This window comes from Rhipicephalus microplus, chromosome 2 (genome assembly GCF_043290135.1).
Source record: "Rhipicephalus microplus isolate Deutch F79 chromosome 2, USDA_Rmic, whole genome shotgun sequence".
Lineage (NCBI taxonomy): Eukaryota > Metazoa > Arthropoda > Arachnida > Ixodida > Ixodidae > Rhipicephalus > Rhipicephalus microplus.
This window is the reverse complement of record NC_134701.1, coordinates 198327761-198349227: the sequence shown is the minus strand read 5'-3', so window position 1 is coordinate 198349227 and position 21467 is coordinate 198327761. Positions and strand designations below refer to the sequence as shown.

The 21467-nt window shown below is 47.9% G+C and overlaps 1 protein-coding gene across 3 annotated transcripts in view; it reads left to right on the top strand.

Moving 5' to 3' along the window:
- The window catches only part of LOC119170503 (nuclear receptor coactivator 7-like), a 178464-nt gene that overhangs the window by 75555 nt on the left and 81442 nt on the right, over positions 1-21467 (top strand). The window contains exon 1 of one of the 3 annotated variants that reach the window (XM_075887225.1): positions 19898-20716. The exons of the other annotated variants lie outside the window; for them this stretch is intronic. Within the exon in view, the coding sequence (XP_075743340.1) occupies positions 20667-20716 (50 nt within the window). The 5' untranslated portion in view covers positions 19898-20666. Of the gene's footprint in view, positions 1-19897; positions 20717-21467 lie in introns of those variants that run through there. 3 annotated transcript variants of the gene reach the window in all.

The following is a 21467-nucleotide window of genomic DNA, read 5'->3' as shown; positions in this document are numbered from 1 at the left end:
TATTTTTTCGCCCATAATAAAGTGATTAGCTTTTAGTAGCTCCGACCTAATCAGCGTGAGTAGTTGAGTTTATTTTAAATAGTAAAAAAATTATATTTATCGCTGCGAAGTTGGTAAACTTCACAGGTGCATTCTGTATTCTATCTCGTGGCTGCATAACCACAGAGCCGACCACCGAAATACTTCAGTTTTTAAATAGTATACTCACTCTCTTGGAAGGTTGATAGACAAGTAATTTATTTTTTATTAGGCAAAGGGAGGACCGAAAGTGAGCGATGAGAATATTGAGAGAGGTGGGTGTTCCTAGTTATCATACATTACTCTTACTTGTCCACTATAGCTCTAAATGAAGTGCATCAGGAAAAAAAGAGACCCTCGAATACAAGCCGACATGTCGGGCTTCCAAGCAAAATATATTGAGGTGTTGTGGAGTTCGCTTGGCAACAAAATCGGAGCTTGCGATGTTCTGACACAACTAGGGCCCTTTAAGAGACGCGTATGTTAGGTAAATCGAGAAGCATATGTACACATTTAACAAAAAGAAGTACGATCTATCTAATCTCTACAAAAGGAAGAGCACGTCACCACCAATCGGTGAACGTGTACAGTACATTGCAGTATTTGAGTGAGCTAATAGCGGTATTGTGGCAGCACTGCACGTGTATTCCTCGAAAAATCGAAGCCGCCACGTAACGGCGTTGCACTGTAGGATAAAATGACGTGGGTCTCCACTACAGCATCGATCTTTGCCACTGTAATAAATACTGCCATTTGTCATATGGGGGTGGGGAGGGGGGTGGGGGGTTACACGACAACATTTGAATTATGGGAATGTGTGAGCACTGCTGTACTAATAATCGGGAGTGATCCGTTGACGTTCACTTAGCTGCGTTCGCATATGCAGTGACGTTCGAAATTAATCGGTGCTTTTTTTCGCCCCGGATTTTTGAGACCTGCACTTCACTTGAAACAAACTCTATCGTTTCCTGAGTCCTTCTCTAAATTGGCGTTACTCGTGTAAGATATTTGCCAAACGAGTAACTTTTAATTAGTTCACACATCGGTGTAATTTGTGCTGAATGTAGTGTATACGCTTCTTAAGCAACCTAGCTAACGCGACCAAAGTACGACGTGCAGGTTTGCTTAAGCGAAGCGAATTGATTTTCGAGAGTTCGCCGATCACGAAGCATTGCCAGAGCGTGCAGCGGAACTTTTTATAGCTCTTTATCTACCGCAGCAGATGTTTCCAGTAAGCAGCACGTTTTCACGCGAAGCAGCGATAACACGCTGCGATAACCGCGGACCTCTGGGATACTCGACAGATTCCATTGGCGTTGTGCTGGAAGGACCGACCTCGGTCAGGCTCAGGGCCATCTGTAAAAACGAGCCGAAGATCGGCGGAGGGTGACACGTATACTGTTAGCAGCGCGCTGGTGTAGTACAAGCATGTCTATTAAGGAAACGGAGTTGGGGCGTCGCTTTGTACCCGTCGTTTCAAATATCCTGTGCAGCAAGTATCTAACTGTCACACTGTCTCTCGGCGTTTTACCCGGCCAGCTTTCCGGTCGTCGTAGGAGGACGTATACGGAAGCCTCCAGAACGGAAGGAATGGCTCACGGAAACCGAGGCTGTAAGATTGTGATAAGAGCATGGTGGCTTAACTGATTGCGCAGTAGTTGCACTCAGCAATAGTAATAGCTGGTGCTTCATTTGGGCGAGTAGTGCTGAATGTATGGCTATAGTAAAAGCTCGTTAATTAAAATTTCACGGGGGGGGGGGACTAGATTATTCTAATGCCGACTTATCGAAGATAAGAAAAAAATTATAAAAAACGCCTATTACATTAATGCGTTTTATTCACTTATTTTTTGACGAATACTTGAATTCAGCACTTGCTTTGTAAAATAGCAGTGTAAGCCGCAATTTTCGCCATTCGCGACTTTTTAAAGGGATCGCAGCTCAATACCCGCGTGTATTAAGCCGAAACGAGCTCTCAACCCATACCTTATCAACTGCCAACAACGCGATTGTGGATGGCGACCACCCATTTCATGAAGCCCGCGCAGGGTTCATGTGGGTCCTTGAAATCCTTGAGAACCCTTCAATTTCGAAAAGTTCGTTTTTAAGGCCTTGAAAGGGCTGGAATTTAGCAAATTCTTGAATATCCTTGAATCCCCCTCCCCCTTTTTTTTAAAAAATAAACATTGTTGCACCTTTCACAGCACTATATTTGCGATGCCGTAAATGTAGCAGGTGGCATATGTAATGTGCCCCTCACAAAAGAATTGAGGACATCGTATACCTTCTGCACGCAACCAACACCGTGCATTTATGGAAGCTCAGAAAAGGCAGGAGCAGGAGGATGAGAAAGAGAAAAATGTTGCATTAAGGAGGACGTTTAAATTCCTACAAAAAAGGAAACAAAACTAGAAACTCGGATTTACTGCTACAGGAGACTAATACGCTGAAAAGGCTGAGGTAATTAGCGACTTGACGAGCATCATCCAGTCGAACAGCCTTAAGAAGACTGCCTAGACCAAGCAGGAGATAGTGGAAATCGATTGTTGAGTTATTACACAACGCCTTGTTGAGTTATTGCGCAACACCTATAGTCACCTAAAAAAAAGGGGGGGTGATGGGGGGGCGCAAAGTATTCCCCATAAGTTGTATTAACATCGAAAAAGTGGTTGTGATGATCGTTCGCTTCCCTGAAGGGGACTCTGTGCAGCTGGAAACTGTCTGTCAACCAGTAGAGGGCGGGGAGGATGCGGAAGCAGAGAGAGAGAGAGAATACGAGAGAAAATTGAACTAATAATCATTACTGTCCGAGTTTAACGTCCCGAAACGGTGATATCAGAGACGCCGTAGTGAAGGGCTCCGCAAATTTTGACTGCCCGAGCTAAAAATTGAACTAGGTGGTGTATTTAGTTACATGTAGTACCCATGGAATCCTTCGTGTTGTGCGTTAAGCCTCGTTCTTCTTCACCAAATTGTTATCCCTAAAAACTTGCTCGGGGCCAGGTCGCTGTGTACATTCGCACGTTCAGCTTCGCTGGTTGGTATTATTGAACAATCTATGCCGTCCCCATTTCCTCCCGATCTTATCTCGTTCCCAGCGCATTTTCCGTAATTGAAGTTCTGTAATTGCTTGCGTTTTTCATGTTGTGTCCCTGTATCGTTATGAATCACCCTTGTTTTCTATTACTTATGAGATTATTATAGTTTACAATTAAATCGAGTCTACTCTTCTGTTCTCGCCCCTATACTGAAGCTTTAGTTAATAATGGACTTAGTTCTCAATCTTCGCCATTGTGCCTTTGGGCTAAGCACCCCATTTTTTTGTTTACCCGAGGACTGTATGCTTATTGATAGACTCGTCTGCGACCTGATCAGTGCTGCGGTATTTTTCCATGACTGATATACACGTGCGACGCATACGTGACTACCGTTTGCTACAGGTCGGCTTTGACGCCGACCTCTTGATGTGATTGCCTTTTATCTTGCCGTCGGTTTCCAATCGACAACAATACCTCGTCTGGTACGCCTGTTGCAATGCGAGCTGTGATTTTGCTATATCTTTTTTTTTTCGCCTACTCCCCTTTTCTTGCTGCATTATTATTTCCATGCTTCTCTCTTCTTTCCCCTCGGCGTTCATTTCAATCGATGCAATATCGTGCCGACCTCTCGTCCTTTTCTGTTCGTTTCTGTCCTCGTCTTTCGCGAAAGCTTTTTTTTGTCCTAATCGATTATCGTCGGATCGCGCATTAGATGTTACAGTATACCCGGTTTTTTCTCGCTTATCGCTTCCTTCTTCTGCGTTCGTTTCCGCATGTATTCAGCCGCGTACATATGGTGTTCGCAGTTTTCACACAGCTGCAGCTAGTATGCATGTATGTAGCATGAATGGCGGATGTATACAGAAACCTTGCAACGGGTTGGAAGGGCACTAGCTCGTGAGCAGTACAGCGATTCATTGTCGCGAGAAGCGTGAATGGGAAATTGTCATGCCCCAGCGCGTTCGTGAACTATAATAGACCGAGGGCAATAATCAAAGGCCAGTCATCGCTAACGTTTCTAAGTGCACGAGGGTGAACGCCATGCAATCCTGCTCACGTGCTTGCCACTTTTGCTTCCACCACCTTCAGAAGGTCGTTCTACGCGGCTCTGCAATGCGTGGGACGAAGGTTTATTAATTGGCAATGAATCAGTGAACGCCATCCCCATGGCTCAGCGGCTGTGGCGTTTCGCTCCGACCGTGTACGATGACGACCCTTCGGGAAATGTTCCGCGCTTTCAAGGCACATTCTGGAAACCATGTGACGCGAAGGTTTTGTTAAGGGATGGCTCAACTGCTATAAAACTGATCATTATCTGCACGTCGTTTTAGAACACTGTCTACTTGACTCGTGCCCACACGCTCCTTCAGCTAAACGCGAAGCCGTGTATTGTCACGTGACCAGCACTATATCGGGTTCGGTCAAACTTTTGGATACCGTGGGAGCGTATGACCAAACGGAAGTCCATAGAAAAAATGGACGCTCCCTGGATTTCGTGCCGACCGGTTGTGCGCCCGCGCGCTCGCGACCTTCGGCGTCATCGTAGCGCTGGCCGACTGGGCTCGCCCTACGTCATCTCCTGTCGCCGACGACCTTCGACGACAGCGCAGCTCTGATTTACTGGTCCTGCTCTACGCCATCTACAGACGCCGACAACATCTCTCGCAAGTGTACCCCGTCCTCGGACTCCAGTGACCGTTCTTCCATCTTTCCTGTCTCTCCTATCTTTTCAGTTTGTTGTTGCTTCTTCTTCCTCTTTCCTATACCTTTACTTCTACCCTTTTATCCCTCCTCACCCCCATCCCTTGTGAGCTCTGTGGCGGTGTCGCTCACTGAAGCAGACAATAACGGGGCTCACTATTCTCTTCCTTTCTCTTCAGAACCACTCCATAGAGAAAATCTTGACAAAAAGTACCGTGGCGCCTTCTGACGGCCACCAGAGAAGCTCGAAAGCAGGCACTGTGCAAGCGCTTTTTTTTTTTTTACCTGCCAGCTTGACTCTTCTACAGGAATAAAATCACTCTGTTTCTGCAACATTACATATCCGGAATAGAGTGAACTTTTTTTTTATTAGTGTACTAGTTCCCTAGTGTCCGCTCACCTTACTCCAGAACTAGACGACAACCGTGCAGGCGCAACGATGAAGTCGGGAAAAGCTTTCAACGAGTGAATTGGGAACTCTCTGGTGTCACTGAGAATGATGAGAGGGTGTCATTGGTCATCCTTCACATCGTATTCTAGAAGAGTCGTTCATATATGGTTTTATGTGTAAGGACATATCGGGGGCGTCGCCAGAATTTTTTCGTGGGGTTGGGGGTTCCAATCCTCCTCTATGCAAATGCTAATGTTCGTGCACGTGTCTGTATGTGTATGCATATACCGGGTGTTCAAAATTAAGCTTTATGATTTTTTTAAAATTAGGCGCTCGAAGGCACGTGAGAACCACTTGTGCAAATAAGTTAAGCGGCCAGGGGGACAGAAAGTTAGATGATAATTATCGCTGTCAGCAGCCCAATTAACTAAAATTTAATAATTAACTTTTTACTGGCTGCGGTAAGTTGGCATGTTTATATTGAAAAAATGTAGGCAGTGGTGTTTGTACACAGTTTCAGTTGGAAGATTTTTTCTAGCACGCCTGTGTTCCGAGATATCCGGCTCCAAAGTTTAATTGTCTTTCGCACGATTACGCATGCAAGAGGGTGAGGGTCCGCGCAAAGCTCCTCCCTAAAGTGACGCATCTGTTGCGTGTGGTGTTTAGTGTGTGAAGAGGGTGGAAGCGTAGGCATAGGTGATAGCAATTACCCTTGCCCTCTTCGGCCGTCGAAATCAAAAATCGAAGAACGCTTGCAACCAGTGTCGTAACACGCAACTGCAGAGCCTCTAACGATAGTGGCAGATACCATGCCGAGATAATGGTGCGAGCGGAGAATCTGGATGCCAGTGCGCGTGCGTAATAATCACTAGAGAAGCATGCGTGGTCGTTGCCTGGGCTACGCGAATAGCGTGACTGCTGATGTCCGAGTACTGTAACTTTTATTGAAACAAGAGCAACAACTCCACCAATAATAACTGAAACAGTTTTATCCTTGCTAACGCATATTTCCTGCTGCTACATAAGCATATTTCGGTCATGCACAAATCTCATCGAAACTCTTCACCTCTCAAGACGTCAATGCCCCAAAAAGTGTTCAAAATGCCTGCCTTCGGCAGCAACGCAAAGCATGAACCGCTGTCGCGTCGACTCGATGACTCGGCGCAGTACTTCTGCAGGAATACTCGCACAGGCAGATGTTATCCTGTCCTTCATGTCATTAACATCGCTGGGCTCTGTTACGTAAACTCGATCTTTAACGTAGCCCCAAAGGAAAAAGTCGAGCGGAGAAAGGTCAGGTGATCTTGGTGGCCAAAACATCGCTCCTGCGCGCCCAATCCACTGTTGTGGAAAACGTCTGTCCAACCAGTTCTTCGCCCTGGTAGAAAAATGTGGTGGTGCTCCATCGTGCTGAAACCATACTTGGCGCAGGTCATTCAGGGAAAGACTGCAGACAAGATCATCAATGACAACACCTAATATTTCTTCTGTGTACATCTTTCCGTTCAAGTTGTCCTCAAAAAAGTGAGGTCCGATGATCCTGTCCCCGAGTATGCCGCACCACACATTCACACTCCAGCGAACTTGATGCTTGTGCTGCCTCAGCCAGTGTGGGTTTTCTTGTGCCCAATAATGGGCGTTGTGAAGATTAACACTTCCATTTCGGCAAAACCGAGCTTCATCAGTCCAAATTATTCTGTGCAAAAAGTCATTTTCTTGATCAGTTTTGATGAGGCCCCAATTGCAGAAGTCAACTCGCCTTTCAAAGTCCGCCTCATTTAGGTCCTGATGAAGGTAAACGTGATATGGATGGAACTTGTGCTTTCTTAAAACATTTGTGACTGTTCCGATGCTGCGACCGCACTGATCGGCAATCTGTCGGATGCTGAGCTCTGGCATCGAGGTTACGCACGCGACAACGTCGATTTCAAAGTCTTCATCGACGATTGCCTTCCTGGTCCGTCTCGGAAGGTGGACAGAGCCTGTTGTGCAGAAGCGTCGAAACAGGTTTGTGAAAGTGGGCCTTGTTGGAAGGGGACGGTGTGGGTGGCGAGACGCGTAAAGCTCCATTGCTAACGAAGCGTTGCCATTCATTTCAGCCATTGCAAGCACCACGTCTACTTTTACTTTGGTAGAATACCTCACGCCAGAAGCAGCCATATTAGCTCGAAAGGACTCCACGTGGATTTCCTTGGTAGACCTTCAATGCAGAGACGCTGTGCTCTAACCGGAGGCACCCTAGTGCAGGACGGTCCTGCTAACGCGTTCACAAGAAGATGTCTCAGTGTGATCTAAAGTCACGAAAAAACGTCGCGAAAAATGGTCTCCTGTTATCGCGTTCATCAGGATCATGCGTAAGGCTCATGGCGCACCGCGCTGTCACATTTTGATTTCGCCGGCCGAAGAGGGCAAGGGTAATTGCTATCACCTATGCCTACGCTTCCACCCTCTTCACACACTAAACACCACACGCAACAGATGCGTCACTTTAGGGAGGAGCTTTGCGCGGACCCTCAACCTCTTGCATGCGTAATCGTGCGAAAGACAATTAAACTTTGGAGCCGGATATCTCGGAACACAGGCGTGCTAGAAAAAATCTTCCAACTGAAACTGTGTACAAACACCACTGCCTACATTTTTTCAATATAAACATGCCAACTTACCGCAGCCAGTAAAAAGTTAATTATTAAATTTTAGTTAATTGGGCTGCTGACAGCGATAATTATCATCTAACTTTCTGTCCCCCTGGCCGCTTAACTTATTTGCACAAGTGGTTCTCACGTGCCTTCGAGCGCCTAATTTTAAAAAAATCATAAAGCTTAATTTTGAACACCCGGTATGTACATAAACAAAGTGTGAAAATTTGTTAGGTAGTTGGGGGGGGGGGGGGGGCGAGAGAGGTGGGATCCCTAAAACACGCCGTGGCATGTAATCACGCGTATGCAGGATTTTGTCGTGGGGAGTGTAAAACCGTGTTTCATCGCGGCTGGGGGAGCGGGAGGGCGCTGGGGTATAGCTTGCGGGGGGGGGGGGGAGGGGAGGGCAAGCGCTGGTGTGGCTTCAGGGGGAAATGCCCCTTTGGCACCCCCCAGCCGGAGCTCATGGATACAGTATACAGATGGTGGGATACGCAATCCCACTCAGGTGTTGTCCTGCATGTGAGCTACTCGGCAAGGCGATAGTCGAAGCAGCCACACTCGATCGGCAAGTTCAGGAGGTGGGTGCCGCGACCTGTATAGCGTAGAAACACGATTTTCTGTGTCTTCACTGACTGCAGAACAGGCCATTAAGCAATTTAGTAAGCACATACGGACGCTGCAGGATCCATACAGGTTCCCAATTCACAAAGAGCAGATCGTAAAAAAATAAATAAAACACAGTTTTTTTGTTGTGTGCACATCCTGTACAGTTGAACCGTTAAGGCGGTATATGTGTGTTTGTTTGGTAATTACCGCCATATTGGGAACGACAGATTTACAAACCGAGACGTAAATTTGCGTTTTCGTTGCTGTTCAACGGTCAACGACCTTTCCTATATATGAATCACTCCGCTGCTTGATCATGATCAAATGGTGTTTCGTCGGAACTATAGCCTGCATTCTATGTACGCTAAACTATACAAGATAAACTATTCCATAGTGCTTTCAATTGATTGGTCACTTGTCTGTTCCGGGTAGTGTCGCGGCGTCACGGTTTTGATAAGCGATCCCATCATTTATGTATGCCGTACTGTAGCTTTGCCCGTTTCCTTATCTGCCTGGTCTAATTAGTGCGCAGAAGACGTTTCAGTATGTACCGGGTGTTTTAAGAATTATGCCCGCAAATTTTATTCTTCCCAATTGATTTTTCTGTGGTTCTGCGAAATGGCTGGAAACGCTTTAGCCATGCTAGAAATTACACAAATTAAGTGAACATTTATATGAGGACGTGTTCCGTTGCGTTTGGAGAAATGAAGTCCCTCGTGCGAAGAATCCGTTACCGCTCTGACATTAGTAAAACATGGCCAGTGCAATATTTTCAAATGAAGAATCCGGACCGGTTTAGCTGGCAATATTGAAACCATTGCTGCTGCAGCCATAGCTGTACGCATCGGGATGTGGGGGGGGGGGAGGAGAGGGCAGAAGGGGCGCACTCCCTTATTCACCGAAGTATGGGGCGGGGCATGTGGTGTCTAATAATAATAATAATAATAATAATAATAATAGCCGTGTTTTTTTAAAGGGACACTAAAGGTAAACAATGACTTAGTCTGACGGCGACTTGTGACGGTGCCCCTGCGCAGGTTGTTCATGTGTAAACGTGCGGATCTTCCTCCAATTAAGCCAGCCGGTAGTGTGCGTCTGTCCTCGTCTGTTTCTTCTCGTGTGTCGTGTTTTGTTGCGCTCTCACGATGGTTTCGCTGACTTAGTTTTAGATTGACAGACTGCTCTCCGAGAACTCTAACGCCATGTGTTTCACTATCTGAAGTAGTTCATTATTGGCGGAAAAAAGTCAAGGAAGAAGTATCATTTTTAAATTTCGCTTCCAAATCTCCTCGTGTGAGGTCAGAAGTTTTAAATATTTTTTTTGTATTTTCCTGATATTGGTTTGATGAAAATTTTCTGAACTTCGTATGCTAGGCTAACGGTACCCACAGATATCAATGTAATTCATTTTTAATCCGTCAGAAGCTACGCAGGAACGTCTTCAAAATCTTCTACGTCATGGTGTTTGGTGCAGAAACCTCAAGGTGGTGTCTCCAACCGCATTTTCTTTTCGCGCGCGTTTTTTCACTTACCGAGTGCCGTGGTAAGAGTGGCCTTGTCGGTATTGTGAAATTGTACTATAATAATACGCGAGAAAAAAATTTTTTTTGCTCCAAAGTGTTCCTTAACGTCCCGAAACCACGATATGACTGCGAGGGACGCCGTGGTGGAGGCCCCCGGAAATTTTGACCAACTGGAGTGGGAGGGTGTGCAGTCTGCCCCGTACAGTTACTCAGGCGGTAACCTGTCCTTTCGATCATTCTTTAATAATGAGCAGGGTTGCGACCAAGCAGGTTTCCGACAAAGGTGGTGGCCGGAGGACTGTGAAATTTGAAGATTCAAAGAACTGTTTGTCGTATTATAACCACCTGAAAGCTAGGGGCCTGTAGCATGATTTCATTGTTTCATTCATCATATGTCGTTTAGACTCTTGACCAGAGGGGGGAGGGTGTTACTGTGATGCAAGTGCCCCCCCCCCTCCCTGCCTAATAGGGTGAATCTCTGTTGTAACGTCAGTACGCGTGCCAGGTTCTGCATATTTTAAAACATTTATTCCCGTGTTAGAACCTTTTCTTGTACTCGTTGCTCGTGCGCGCGCGATTATCACGGCGCGATAATGCGTCCTGTGCCGTCTGATGCTTATCGCTTGACTTCCGTCGCGGATTTCCTCCTCGCAGCGATGTTTTGCTCTCCCGAGAAGAGGAGGAAACAGCCAAGGATAAGGGTTAAAAAAAAAAAAAAGAGGAATTTGCTTTCCGGACACGTCACTAAGGGCGAATCAGAATGCGTGTACGCTTGTATAGATATGTATATGAGCGACAAAACGAAGGCGTCCGAGTCTCGAGACCCCCATTAAATATCAATCGATGCCGCTTGCGTCGTCGCCGGGTGCGAAACAATGGCGAGTGCATTGTCCTCCGACGGGCGACGCGAGCGCCTCGCCGTGGCGGCGTCGTAATGAATATGCATGCGCCGGCTGTCTTCTTGGTTTGCTTTCCGCTCTCACGTGTATATACACATCCGGTCCTATACTGACGGAAATCGGGATATGCGCGCCTCATATCGGCGGTATTGGTTAATCCCGATGCGTATATTAGTCGACTGCGTATAGTCGCGACTATATACGCAAACACACGCACGGCCCACGTCTGTATGCTCGGGCCGAATGTTTGTCGGCGCGCAGGGGAACCTTTGTATGTGCGGATTTGTGTGCAACGTGTTGTTGCGCTAGTATATATATATCCTCAAACCTAGTGCGGCGTTTATGCCTTGTTTGCTTGTGTTTTTGGGAAAGCGCACACACGCACGCCGTTTCGCACGTCCGTGCACACACACATGTCGACGCCTGTGGCAAGCCGATGTATTTCTTCTTTGCTGTACATAACGTGCCCTCACCCAAATTAGGCCGCACGAGTGAAAGATGAGGAGCGGCGAGTGTCACCTTTTTTTGTGCGTATTTGATGCGCGGCGTTTTGAGTGCGTTCACGCATGCGGTATGCACTTTGCTCTCACAGCGCGCGGGGAAATCAATTCTTGCTTTCGCGGTTTGTCGTTTCCTGCGAGTTCGCCTGACTCGCCGAAAGAGGTCGCTTCTCACGTCTGCGTCGTGTTTGTGACATCGACAGCAATTATGGCGCGTTGGTGGCGGGAAGCCTAATGGAAAGATTAAGTCTATAGATTTAGCCGTTGCGCCACTGACGAACAAGGCTTTTTTTGTGTAGATGCGTGCAAGCTTCTATAAATGGTGCACTGTTGCGGGAATTCACGACGGGCGCGATTTTGTGATGAAAATAAAGAAGAGTTTCCAAGTTTGCTCTCGGTTTGTCTTGAAAGCGTAGCTCAAGTGCGTCTTCCAAGTCTGCCACATGACTGCGCTGTATTCTGCTTGTGAGCAATTTTAAGAATAATGCAGAACGATCGATCGTCCGAACGTGTGTATTTTGACGACGTGGTTTGTCTTGTTGAGTCGGCCTGCTGTTAATTAATTGGTGATTGATATGTGGGGTTTAACGTCCCAAAACCACCGTATGATTATGAGAGACGCCTGAATGGAGGGCTCCGGAAATTTCTCCGCCTGCTGTTAATTACCATGGTTGCTATTTGGGCCTATTGATTTGTCCATTAGTTATAACGTTTCGCATGAAGGATGCAGACACGAGAAGAGACGACGTAACACACAGGGCGCGAACTTTAAACTATTTATTTCAAAGCATACTGACCCTTTACATACTTGATATTCGTTTGCGCGTGCCCCAAGGAACACCGTCGAACACGTGCACAATCACTCAAAAAGGCAATTTGAAGAAAGCTAGCTGCGTGGTCTCTTCTTGTGTCTGTATTCTTTATGCGCAACGTTATACCTGTCAGTGTGTGTGATCGCTGTCTGTGTAACGTGCGAGCCAGTCGTACCGCTAAATACAGGACGCGGTCGCCTATTTTCGGTTCGACGGCGAATACACCCCCCTTTGCGTCAGCGTGATCTTCCGCGGCTGTACCGACCGACGGGCCAACTGTGAACGCGGTGTGACACTCGACACTGCGTCTCGCTTTGCAGGAGCGCCACGTGCGTCAGTGTAGAATCGAACTGTCAGCACGTTTTACGTTCTGTGCTCATCGAATGCCGATGGCTTTCTGAACGACTGCTTCACTTGTCGCGCCCGAAGCTCGCGAGGTTTCCCTTTATATAGTTGTCTATCTCTCGTGCGGCTGAGTTGCACGTGAGTTCTGCCATTCTGGGAACATTCAACAGCTTCTCAGTCGTTCAATCAATCAATCAATCAATCAATCAATCAATCAAATGAATCTCAGATGAAGAGCTGGGTCACAAGTATATGTATTTACTGCTTATATTATACAGATGAGACACAATAACGTTGGTCGGTGTGGCTGAGGCACCTCGCTCGATGCGCCAGCGATGGTTGTACTTCTTTCTTTGTTCCCTTCGCCTATATGCTCGTGAGCGCTGCTCAGAATTTTTCGTCATGAAATACTAGATGACTTCGAATAAGGAACCGACTCAGACGGTGATTATAGTGTCCGGGCGTGCGATTCAGCCTTGTACCCCACCATATGTGCGGCTGTGGCGGATATGTGCGAGTCTCACCGAGCAACGCGACCGTATATAGACGTCCTCCTCTGTTGTCGCGACTCTGTTATAGTGGAGCGTGGCTCGCTGCGTACAGCGGTATTGCAGCAATGCAGCTGTGCGCGAGTCGCGTCGAGGGGCCCGACGAAGGCGTACGCACATGCTCGTGAGTGAGTCATGGTGGCGGCCCGAACCGCTGTTCAAACGCGCGAGCCCAGACAGGTGGTATAAAAAATGAATACCCGACTTTTCTCCTTTCTTTCTTTTTTCTTTGTATTTACTCCGCGCTGCGTGTTATTCGGTGGAAGGACCCGTTTCTGGCCGAGGCACGCTCACGCGATATATGCACGAAACGGCGCGTTGACGTCTCCCTTCGTCGTAACGCTGGTTAACGCGCGCCGGCGTGACAGATTATTTAACAAACCCCGCTGGCTTGCAGGGTCCAGTGGTGTGCGGGTCGAAAGCGGACGTGTGTGTTTAGCTATAGAGAGCTGTGCGCAGCTCCGATGGGACGGTCCGCCTCGGGGCTATATACGGTAACTGTACGGTGCTCGGCTGCTGATTCGAAGGTCGCGGGCCCCATCCTGGCCCCGGCGGTCATTTCGGCGGAGCCGGCCGGAATAAGACAGAAGCTCAATGTCAGCACGCGCTAAGGAACCTTAGGTGGTCGAAATTTCTGGAGCCCTCCACTACAGCGTATCTCATTATTATGTCGTGGTTCTGGGACGTATAACCTATTATTATTATTATTATTATTATTATTATTATTATTATTATTATTATTATTATTATTCGAGGGGATGCAGAGTGGCGTTGGCGTTTGGGAATGGACAGTCACATACCGTTGGGAAGAACGGTTTGAAGCGATACGAAATGATGATTAAAAATTGTGCGATAGCGATGTACTTTCCTATGCGCGCACCTTTATGAAGATCACATTGTCGAGTGTCGCAGCCAATGCTCTCTCCCCCCCCCCCCCCCCAATTACTATTAAAAAAACGAGGGAGCACCTGATGAGGCATGTTCGTGTATTCGTTGCATGTGAATATCGCCTTTACAGTTTTGTTAAGCGAACGTGTAGTTTATCGATCTTACAACAGTGTGGGAACATGTACACATTACACGTGAGTCGTATACGGGAAGCACGTCTCCTCCTTCGGAAATACGTCGGGAACAGTTAATTCGAAGGCACCATTCACTGAAGCAGGACGTTGCGATTGTAGGCGAAAAAAAAAAAAAGAGGTGACGGGACGCTTTTTTGAAGTGGTCGTTGTACTCCGTCATGCGCGAAACTGCGTTATTTAGGAGTTCTGATCTGAAACATGACTGGCGCAATTTTTTTTAATTTTTTGCATGCTCATAATATGTTTGGGGTAGCAGCCTACGCGTTGTCTTAACCTCCAGTCCACTTTGTCGCTTCGCACTCATTGTGTTCTGTCCGGCCCCGCCGTGGTGGTCTAGTGGCTAAAGTACTCGGCTGCTGACCCGCAGGTCGCGGGATCGAATCCCGGCTACGGCGGCTGCATTTTTGATGGAGGCGGAAATGTTATAGGCCCGTGCGCTCAGATTTGGGTACACGTCAAAGAACCCCAGGTAGTCTAAATTTCCGGAGCCCTCCACTACGGCGTCTCTTATCATATGGTGGTTTTGGGACGTTAAACTCCACATATCAATCAATGTGTTCTGTCGTGCGCATTGTGATAGACTGAGCGCACCGTTAGATGTGTACATGCATACAACGTCGTAATTCTACGTTCGTATTTACACACATTTTCCTCGCAATGTTTTGTTGTGTTTCATTTCGTCCAGCTTGCGAAAGCCATACGTGTGCTTTAACTTGCTTGTACATCATCTTTGTGGTATACGTTACGCGTTACCGCGCAGAATTGCGCTTCGAAGTATTTAGTGTTCTCTTTTTCTTTTCTTTTTGTCCGTGTCATTATCCCGTCTTCTCTGTCTTTGTTCGTGGTCGATGCTGCTGCTGCTGTTTGTAACAAACATGCGCCACTGCAAAGTATAGTCGTATGTGCACAACGAATTTGCGAGCGAGTTCCACTTAATTGATGGCCTTGTTTATGACGAAACGGTGTTTATGAATAAGACGTGAGCCGATGTGAAATTCGTGGCTGCTGACCTGGATACTGTCCAATTCTGTCGAACTCGTCATCTTGTCGGCGCTGATTGTTTCGCAGATTGCACAGAAGTCTCGGCTTCGATCCATAACGCGGCGGTCGCATATCGATGGAGTCGCAAAACTATATACAGAGGCCGCTGTATTGTATACGTTGTCAGTTTACGTTGAAGAACTCCAGCTGGTCGAAACTTTCGAAGCCCTCCGCTGCGGCGTGTTCATAAGCGTATCGTAATACTGATGCGCAAAACCGCAGAATTTGTTGGTTGGTTCACAGGCACGCTGTGTTTTCTCTTGGTGAGAAATGTCGCAATAGTTGCAGGGCAGAAAAAAAAAAGGTGGACACAAAATATAGGTCTCCACAGACGACAGCGCTTCGCCTACATGTCCTCTTTGTCTGCGCTTTTTATCAGATGGAACTATTTCGACGTGAAAGACCAAATCACAGGGTTACATCTCTGATGAATGTTGATACTATATGGATTGATTGATTGATTGATTGATATGTGGAATTTAACGTGCGAAAACCAGCATATAATTATGAGAGACGCCGTAGTGGTGGGCTATGCAAAGTTCCCCCACCTGGGATTTTTTAACGTGCACTTACATCTGAGCACACGGGCCTACAGCATTCCCGCCTCCATCGGAAATGCAGCCGCCGCAGCCGGGATTCGATTCCGTGACCCGCGGTTCAGCAGCCGAGTATACCTTATAGCCACTAGATTACCGCGGCAGGGCTTGATACCATACGAATAGCATTGCGTTATATCTCTGATGCATGTTGATACTATACAGAATCTTTCAGAGTGGATGATCACTAACACGAGTGAAGCCTTTGGTCTGCTACTAATTATCACAAAACTAGTAACATTGTCACCGACTGAGTCGCTTCCTTCGAGCCGCTGCCTGGCGTCGCGTCGTATACATCGAATATCGTCCCGTGGCACGTGCCTCAACTCACGATACATGTGGACTAGCACGTCATTATTGACGCTTAGACGCGCCACGCCTGGGTCGGTCGGTCCGATAGCACGGCACGTGTGCATAGTCCGTGCGTATGGACGGGACGCTTTCGGAGAATTCCGCAGACATGTTACGTCGTGAGCCTCCCCCATTGGTTTTGTCGGGCTCTGGTTGATCAACATCCGCCGCATGCAGCGTGATGCGGCCTCATATGGAACGGTTGGCGCGGTTATTCGACTTTGTGTCTATAGCAACTGGTACAATGTACCGAGTTGGAAAAAAAATTGAAGGGGTGTATATAGAAATGTTTGCGCCGAGAGTTTTGAGACACGTGTGATTTCACATATGTTCGAAAGAGCTGTGCGTGCTAATCCACGCTGCCAGCATGATCTACTGGTGGTGGCAATGGTTAGGCGCGTCCGGACGATTTCTATCCTAATAGGAGAGGAGGCGCTGAGTGAGATTCAGGCTAGCTGAAAAAAAAGTAAAAAAAAGTAACTAGCTTTCCTGGAAGCCACGCAGAGTGAAATGTAGTTCCTCTAAGGAAAGCCCTCCTAGTTCTTTATACACGAATTTCGGAGTGTCGCTGCGTTGAGTCGAAGCGTGGACTGCAGCAGTTATAATAACCACCGCGCCTCTATAGATTAGTCTGGTCGTGGTCCTCTCTTCCCACATCCCCGCGGGACTTGTGGCTCTGTCTGCTACTTTGAGCAGTGCGATGCCCAGGCAAAAGGAGACAACAACAACAACAACTCTCGTACTGCGATTTGAATAAACATCCCTACAGGAACACGAACTTTGTCAGAATTAATCCTGAACTCTTCAGAATTCCACACACACTTTCTCCTATACCGACGCCCATTTTTTAAAATTTATGTTGGGAGAACTCCGCATCCAAAACATTGCTGTGCTCTCTCTCTCCGAGCACTTTTCTCTCCCTTCAGAGCCGCACGACCTCTGTTGGCGACGCGGTGTTACCTTCCTGGCGGACGCGTGCCGCCGCCGTCGCCTCGTTATCGCGTGCTCTTTGCCCCTTGACTAATTGACCGGCGTCTCCTTTGTTTCCTTCCGGCAGGCACGCACACCTCCGTCGCGGCCCGACACGTCGCTCACGAGGCGCGCTCGCTACAGCAAACACCGGAGGCACGGCCGTATACCTATGGCGTGCGGTTACTGCGAGGCGGCAGATGTGTGCAGATGGATACTGGCCCAAAGGCATCTACTGTGCATATGCGAGGCCGCGGTACACGGTAAACCAGGTGTCTCGAACACGTGGCTTGCGGACCTTTCGCTTGTCACCGTGTGTTTGAAGCATGACCGATGAACAAAGCACCGTATTTCAGGATCAGTGTCCAGAACTTAGCTATAGGATCGGTGCTGTTTTCCGAAACCTGACTTCGAATCCCCTTCAGAAATGAAGCATGCATGGGAAAGGCCGCATTTCAATTGACGTTTGCTAATATTTTCTATAAACTATGTAATTATAATTATTAAAATGAAGTACAGATATAATTAAGTGCTGGAGAGCGCCGGTTTAGCTTAACGCTTTAAAGCCCCTTAATCTAAATCCTTCACTTGAGCGCTTTAGTTAAGTGCATTGCAACTAGCAGAGATACATAGAGCGACATGCATCGTGCGGCTGCTCACGTCTTCCCCGCACTCGCGACACTCTTCCCTCCCCGCACACTCCTGAGGATGTACGGCGACCCAGGAATGCGACTCTACATACACGTATCCAGTAGGAAACAGCTTTCTTCCGTTTCCGTCGTTACGGCCGTTCCAATCGACGCACGCGTTGGCATGCAGAGTGCACAGGCTGTCCGTTGAACGCGCCTTGTGCGTGTCATCCTATCTGCGCCTTCGCACTCTCTAACGCTTACTATGCTCCTAAGGCCAAAGCCTATAGATGCCTCGTCAAACGCGAGGATTGACCGTTGTGGGTGAATTCTCGCGAGTGAGAAGAAAAAGAAGATGAAAATATGATTTCTTTCGCCATCGAGTCTTCTTAGGCGAATGTGTGAGGGATCGTGTGAATTACTTCATTGAAGACAGTGCCTACCGCTTTTACTGCGCACTCTGTTACCTGGTATGACGGGTGATGCCGGAATTGTGGCCGGAATAGTGATAAGTAAACAAACAAAATGTGAACAAGTGCGACAAAAAGAAAACCTTTGAACGTAAGAAACACATGTAAAGAATTACATATACCACGCCGAGGCAAATTTTAATAATGCTACCAAAGCAGCAATGTTATTTTCATTCTGTCTCAATTCAGTGATTTAATTGTCTGCTTTTTTTTTTTTGATCACAGGTCTCCTTTCACGTCGCTCTATAATGAAGTTCAGGCGCTACGTTGCGTATAGCACCATATAGCACCAGCGCCTCGTTGAGAGAGCTTGCTACAAAATATATGCTGTGCGTGAACTTTAGTTCCTTGCGCGCTTTTTTCTAGTTTTATATTTGTTGCGTCTTCGCTCCACTATAGCCCCGACGTGGTAGTCTAGTGGCTAAGGTACTCGGCTGCTGACCCGCAGGTCGCGGGTTCGAATCCCGGCTGCGGCGGCTGCATTTCCGATGGAGGCGGAAATGTTGTAGGCCCGTGTGCTTAGATTTGGGTGCACCTTAAAGAACCCCAGGTGGTCTAAATTTCCGGAGCCCTCCACTACGGCGTCTCTCATAATCATATGGTGGTTTTGGGACATTAAACCCCACATATCAGTCAATTTGCTCCAGTATATATGTTCAGTACCTCATTAGAGCACAGTTTGTGACTCAACTCCGTGGCGTAGCCAGTGGGTGCCACACTGGGGACGTGCCCCTTCCGAAATGGGACACAGGGCGCAATATTACACTTGAACCCTGTTTTCCGCCTGGCCCCCCTCTTCGTATTGAGCGCGCACCCACAGAAACAAATTTGTGCTTACGGCTTCGACGTCGCTCCAGAGCAGGGAGGTGTAAACGAACCTCAGACTTAGTTTCGAGAGCGCATATATACAACCGTTGATTTCATTGGTTTCCCGCGTGTATTAAAGAAGGGGGGGGGGGGCTATTGTTTATTTTAAGTGGGGTTTACTAGTTCAAAATAATTAAGATCTTCACGTTAGAATGGGTATAACGCAAACACTGTTACACGCACACGGGCGAAAAAAAAAAAAACACCTCTTCTTTGCTCAAGTTCAATGTTCAGACTGCCGCACGCAACCAAATTCTTTCCTTGGGAAGAAGGCAGCGCATCCTCTCCTGTCTGTGTTTGCACTCCGCTGTGAGCATAAGGCTCTCATATGTCAACGGTTCGCGGTCTCGGGTTCTGGGATGCTTCTTGTTGCGTCTGGCTTGCGGGTGTTCTACCATTTTATTGCAGGGGGCGCCGAGTGAACGTGCATACGTATCCAACTGGGCCGCCTTCCTACCGTTTCCCGCATTTGTATCAGACCCGCATGTCATGCTTGCCCCACGCCGTCGCCTCTCAGCTGTTTTCTATCCTTCGTTCTTCTCTATCAGTTTGTTTCCGTTCCCTTCTGGCGTCATCGAGGTGCGTCGCTTCCCGCGTTTCTCTTTCACCCTCTCCTTCCGTGACTTTTACCGTACAACCCTTTCCACCCCTCTTTGTGGCCTTCGATACGAGAGCGTTTGTCGCCAACGTTACATGTATATTTTGTTTCTTTCTCGCGCTCATCCTCGTCGCACATCCTCTCGCTGGCGAGAGCACTTTCTCTCTCGACAGAGGCCGCCGCTGTTCCCGAGTGTTGACCGAGCATTGCTCTTTTCCGCTCGCATCAGTAAGGGAACGCTAGAGAGCGAGAGAGAGGTGCTGTGTCGTTTAAAGAAGGCGTTCTGCTGTCACGTCGATGGGTGTGCGCTCAGTGCAGCGGCGAGGCGATAAGATAGGGTCCTCTATTAACCGCCCGCTGCCGCCGCCAGCCCTCGATACGACACGCGACCCCCCCGATCCGAAACATCGATCTCGTGCGACTTCGCCCCATTTCCGACTACGCTCTCGCGGAGGGAGCCCCGCGCCGAACGTCCCCCACCCGTGGCCCGCTGTTTATGGACTTTGCCACCGAGCAACTTCCCAATCGGCCGAGTCGACCCAGCCAACGCCGAAGCCGACGGGACTCTTCTGTTGCCCCTTACGTGCCCGTGCGGCGACAGATGTGCCTTCTACGCAGCCGATCGTCCATGTGCCCCATCCGCCGGTCGTCCCTGCGCCGCCGGCTTAGTGTCAGCGCCGACTGCTCGTTCATCGCCGTAGAAGCATCGGAATAGACTCGTTAAAAAAAAAAAAAGTGACAGGTGTGTGTTTTTGGACTTCGCCGTATCGCTCGGTTTGAAGCTGACGCAAGTCATTGCAAGCGGAGCTGGTTGATTTATTAACCCTCTTTTTTGTTTTTCACTTAGTTACTTTGTACCCTGTGCGCGGTGTACCGACATGCGGCGGACCGTAGGTGGTGACTGTAAACGCGCCTTTTGTGCGTCGCCTGGCAGTACGTAGCTCCGTTGGGCCATTGGTCTGGTGGACCTATTCACCACTGCGTCTGGTGCGCCCGTGATCGTTTGTGTTTGTGCGTGCAAACGCGGGACCAAAGGAAAAAAAATGCCAGCGTTTACCAGAGCCCTCGCCGTACTTCTCTACAACAAAATCCGGTAAACAATTTTTATTTTATTTTTCTGTCTGGTCATTCGTCCTCACGCGGCTTGCCTTGTCATATGCAACAAATGTGCATACATAAAGAAAGTGCTATGTTTTTGGTGGCTCCTCACATGTTACGTATATGGCTCTTTGAAGAGTCAAAGTACTTTTTTTTTTCTAGAACGAAACTTGTTAAAGACGGAAGTATATGTGTTGCGTATTTGTAATTGGGGTTGTCTTAATTTTAATTTATTAGGGAGTGCTCTAGGTGCATAAAACTAGACATGCGGTCTTACTAGAAATTACTCGACCCAACTGTATACCAAAACCAGTGACAATCAAGACGCGAACGAAAAAGGTTGAGGAGACAACGCCCCGTGAGGTGTTGCCTCGTCCCTCTTTCGCGTTTGTGTCTAGCTGCTCGCTGTGTCTATTCAAGTATCAGTGGCCCAGCGATAATGCATGATAATGCACCCACAAATCAATGCACGATGTACGCGGGCACGCACGACCGCGTCGAACGGCGCGCATTTACTCGGTTTAGAAGCCGGACGTTGAATCCTACGATACGTCTTATCTGATCTGATATGGCGTGTTATCACACACACACGAAAGAAACTTGCGTACGGGTTGCATGAGATCTCTTACGGAGGTACGTAGAGTGTATAAATGCGGTAGCCTTCCCTGGAGTTCCTATTTGAAGCCGACTCCTGGGGATAATTCAGAATAGGATGCTCAGATAAAATGCTCGTTTCCTTCGAAACG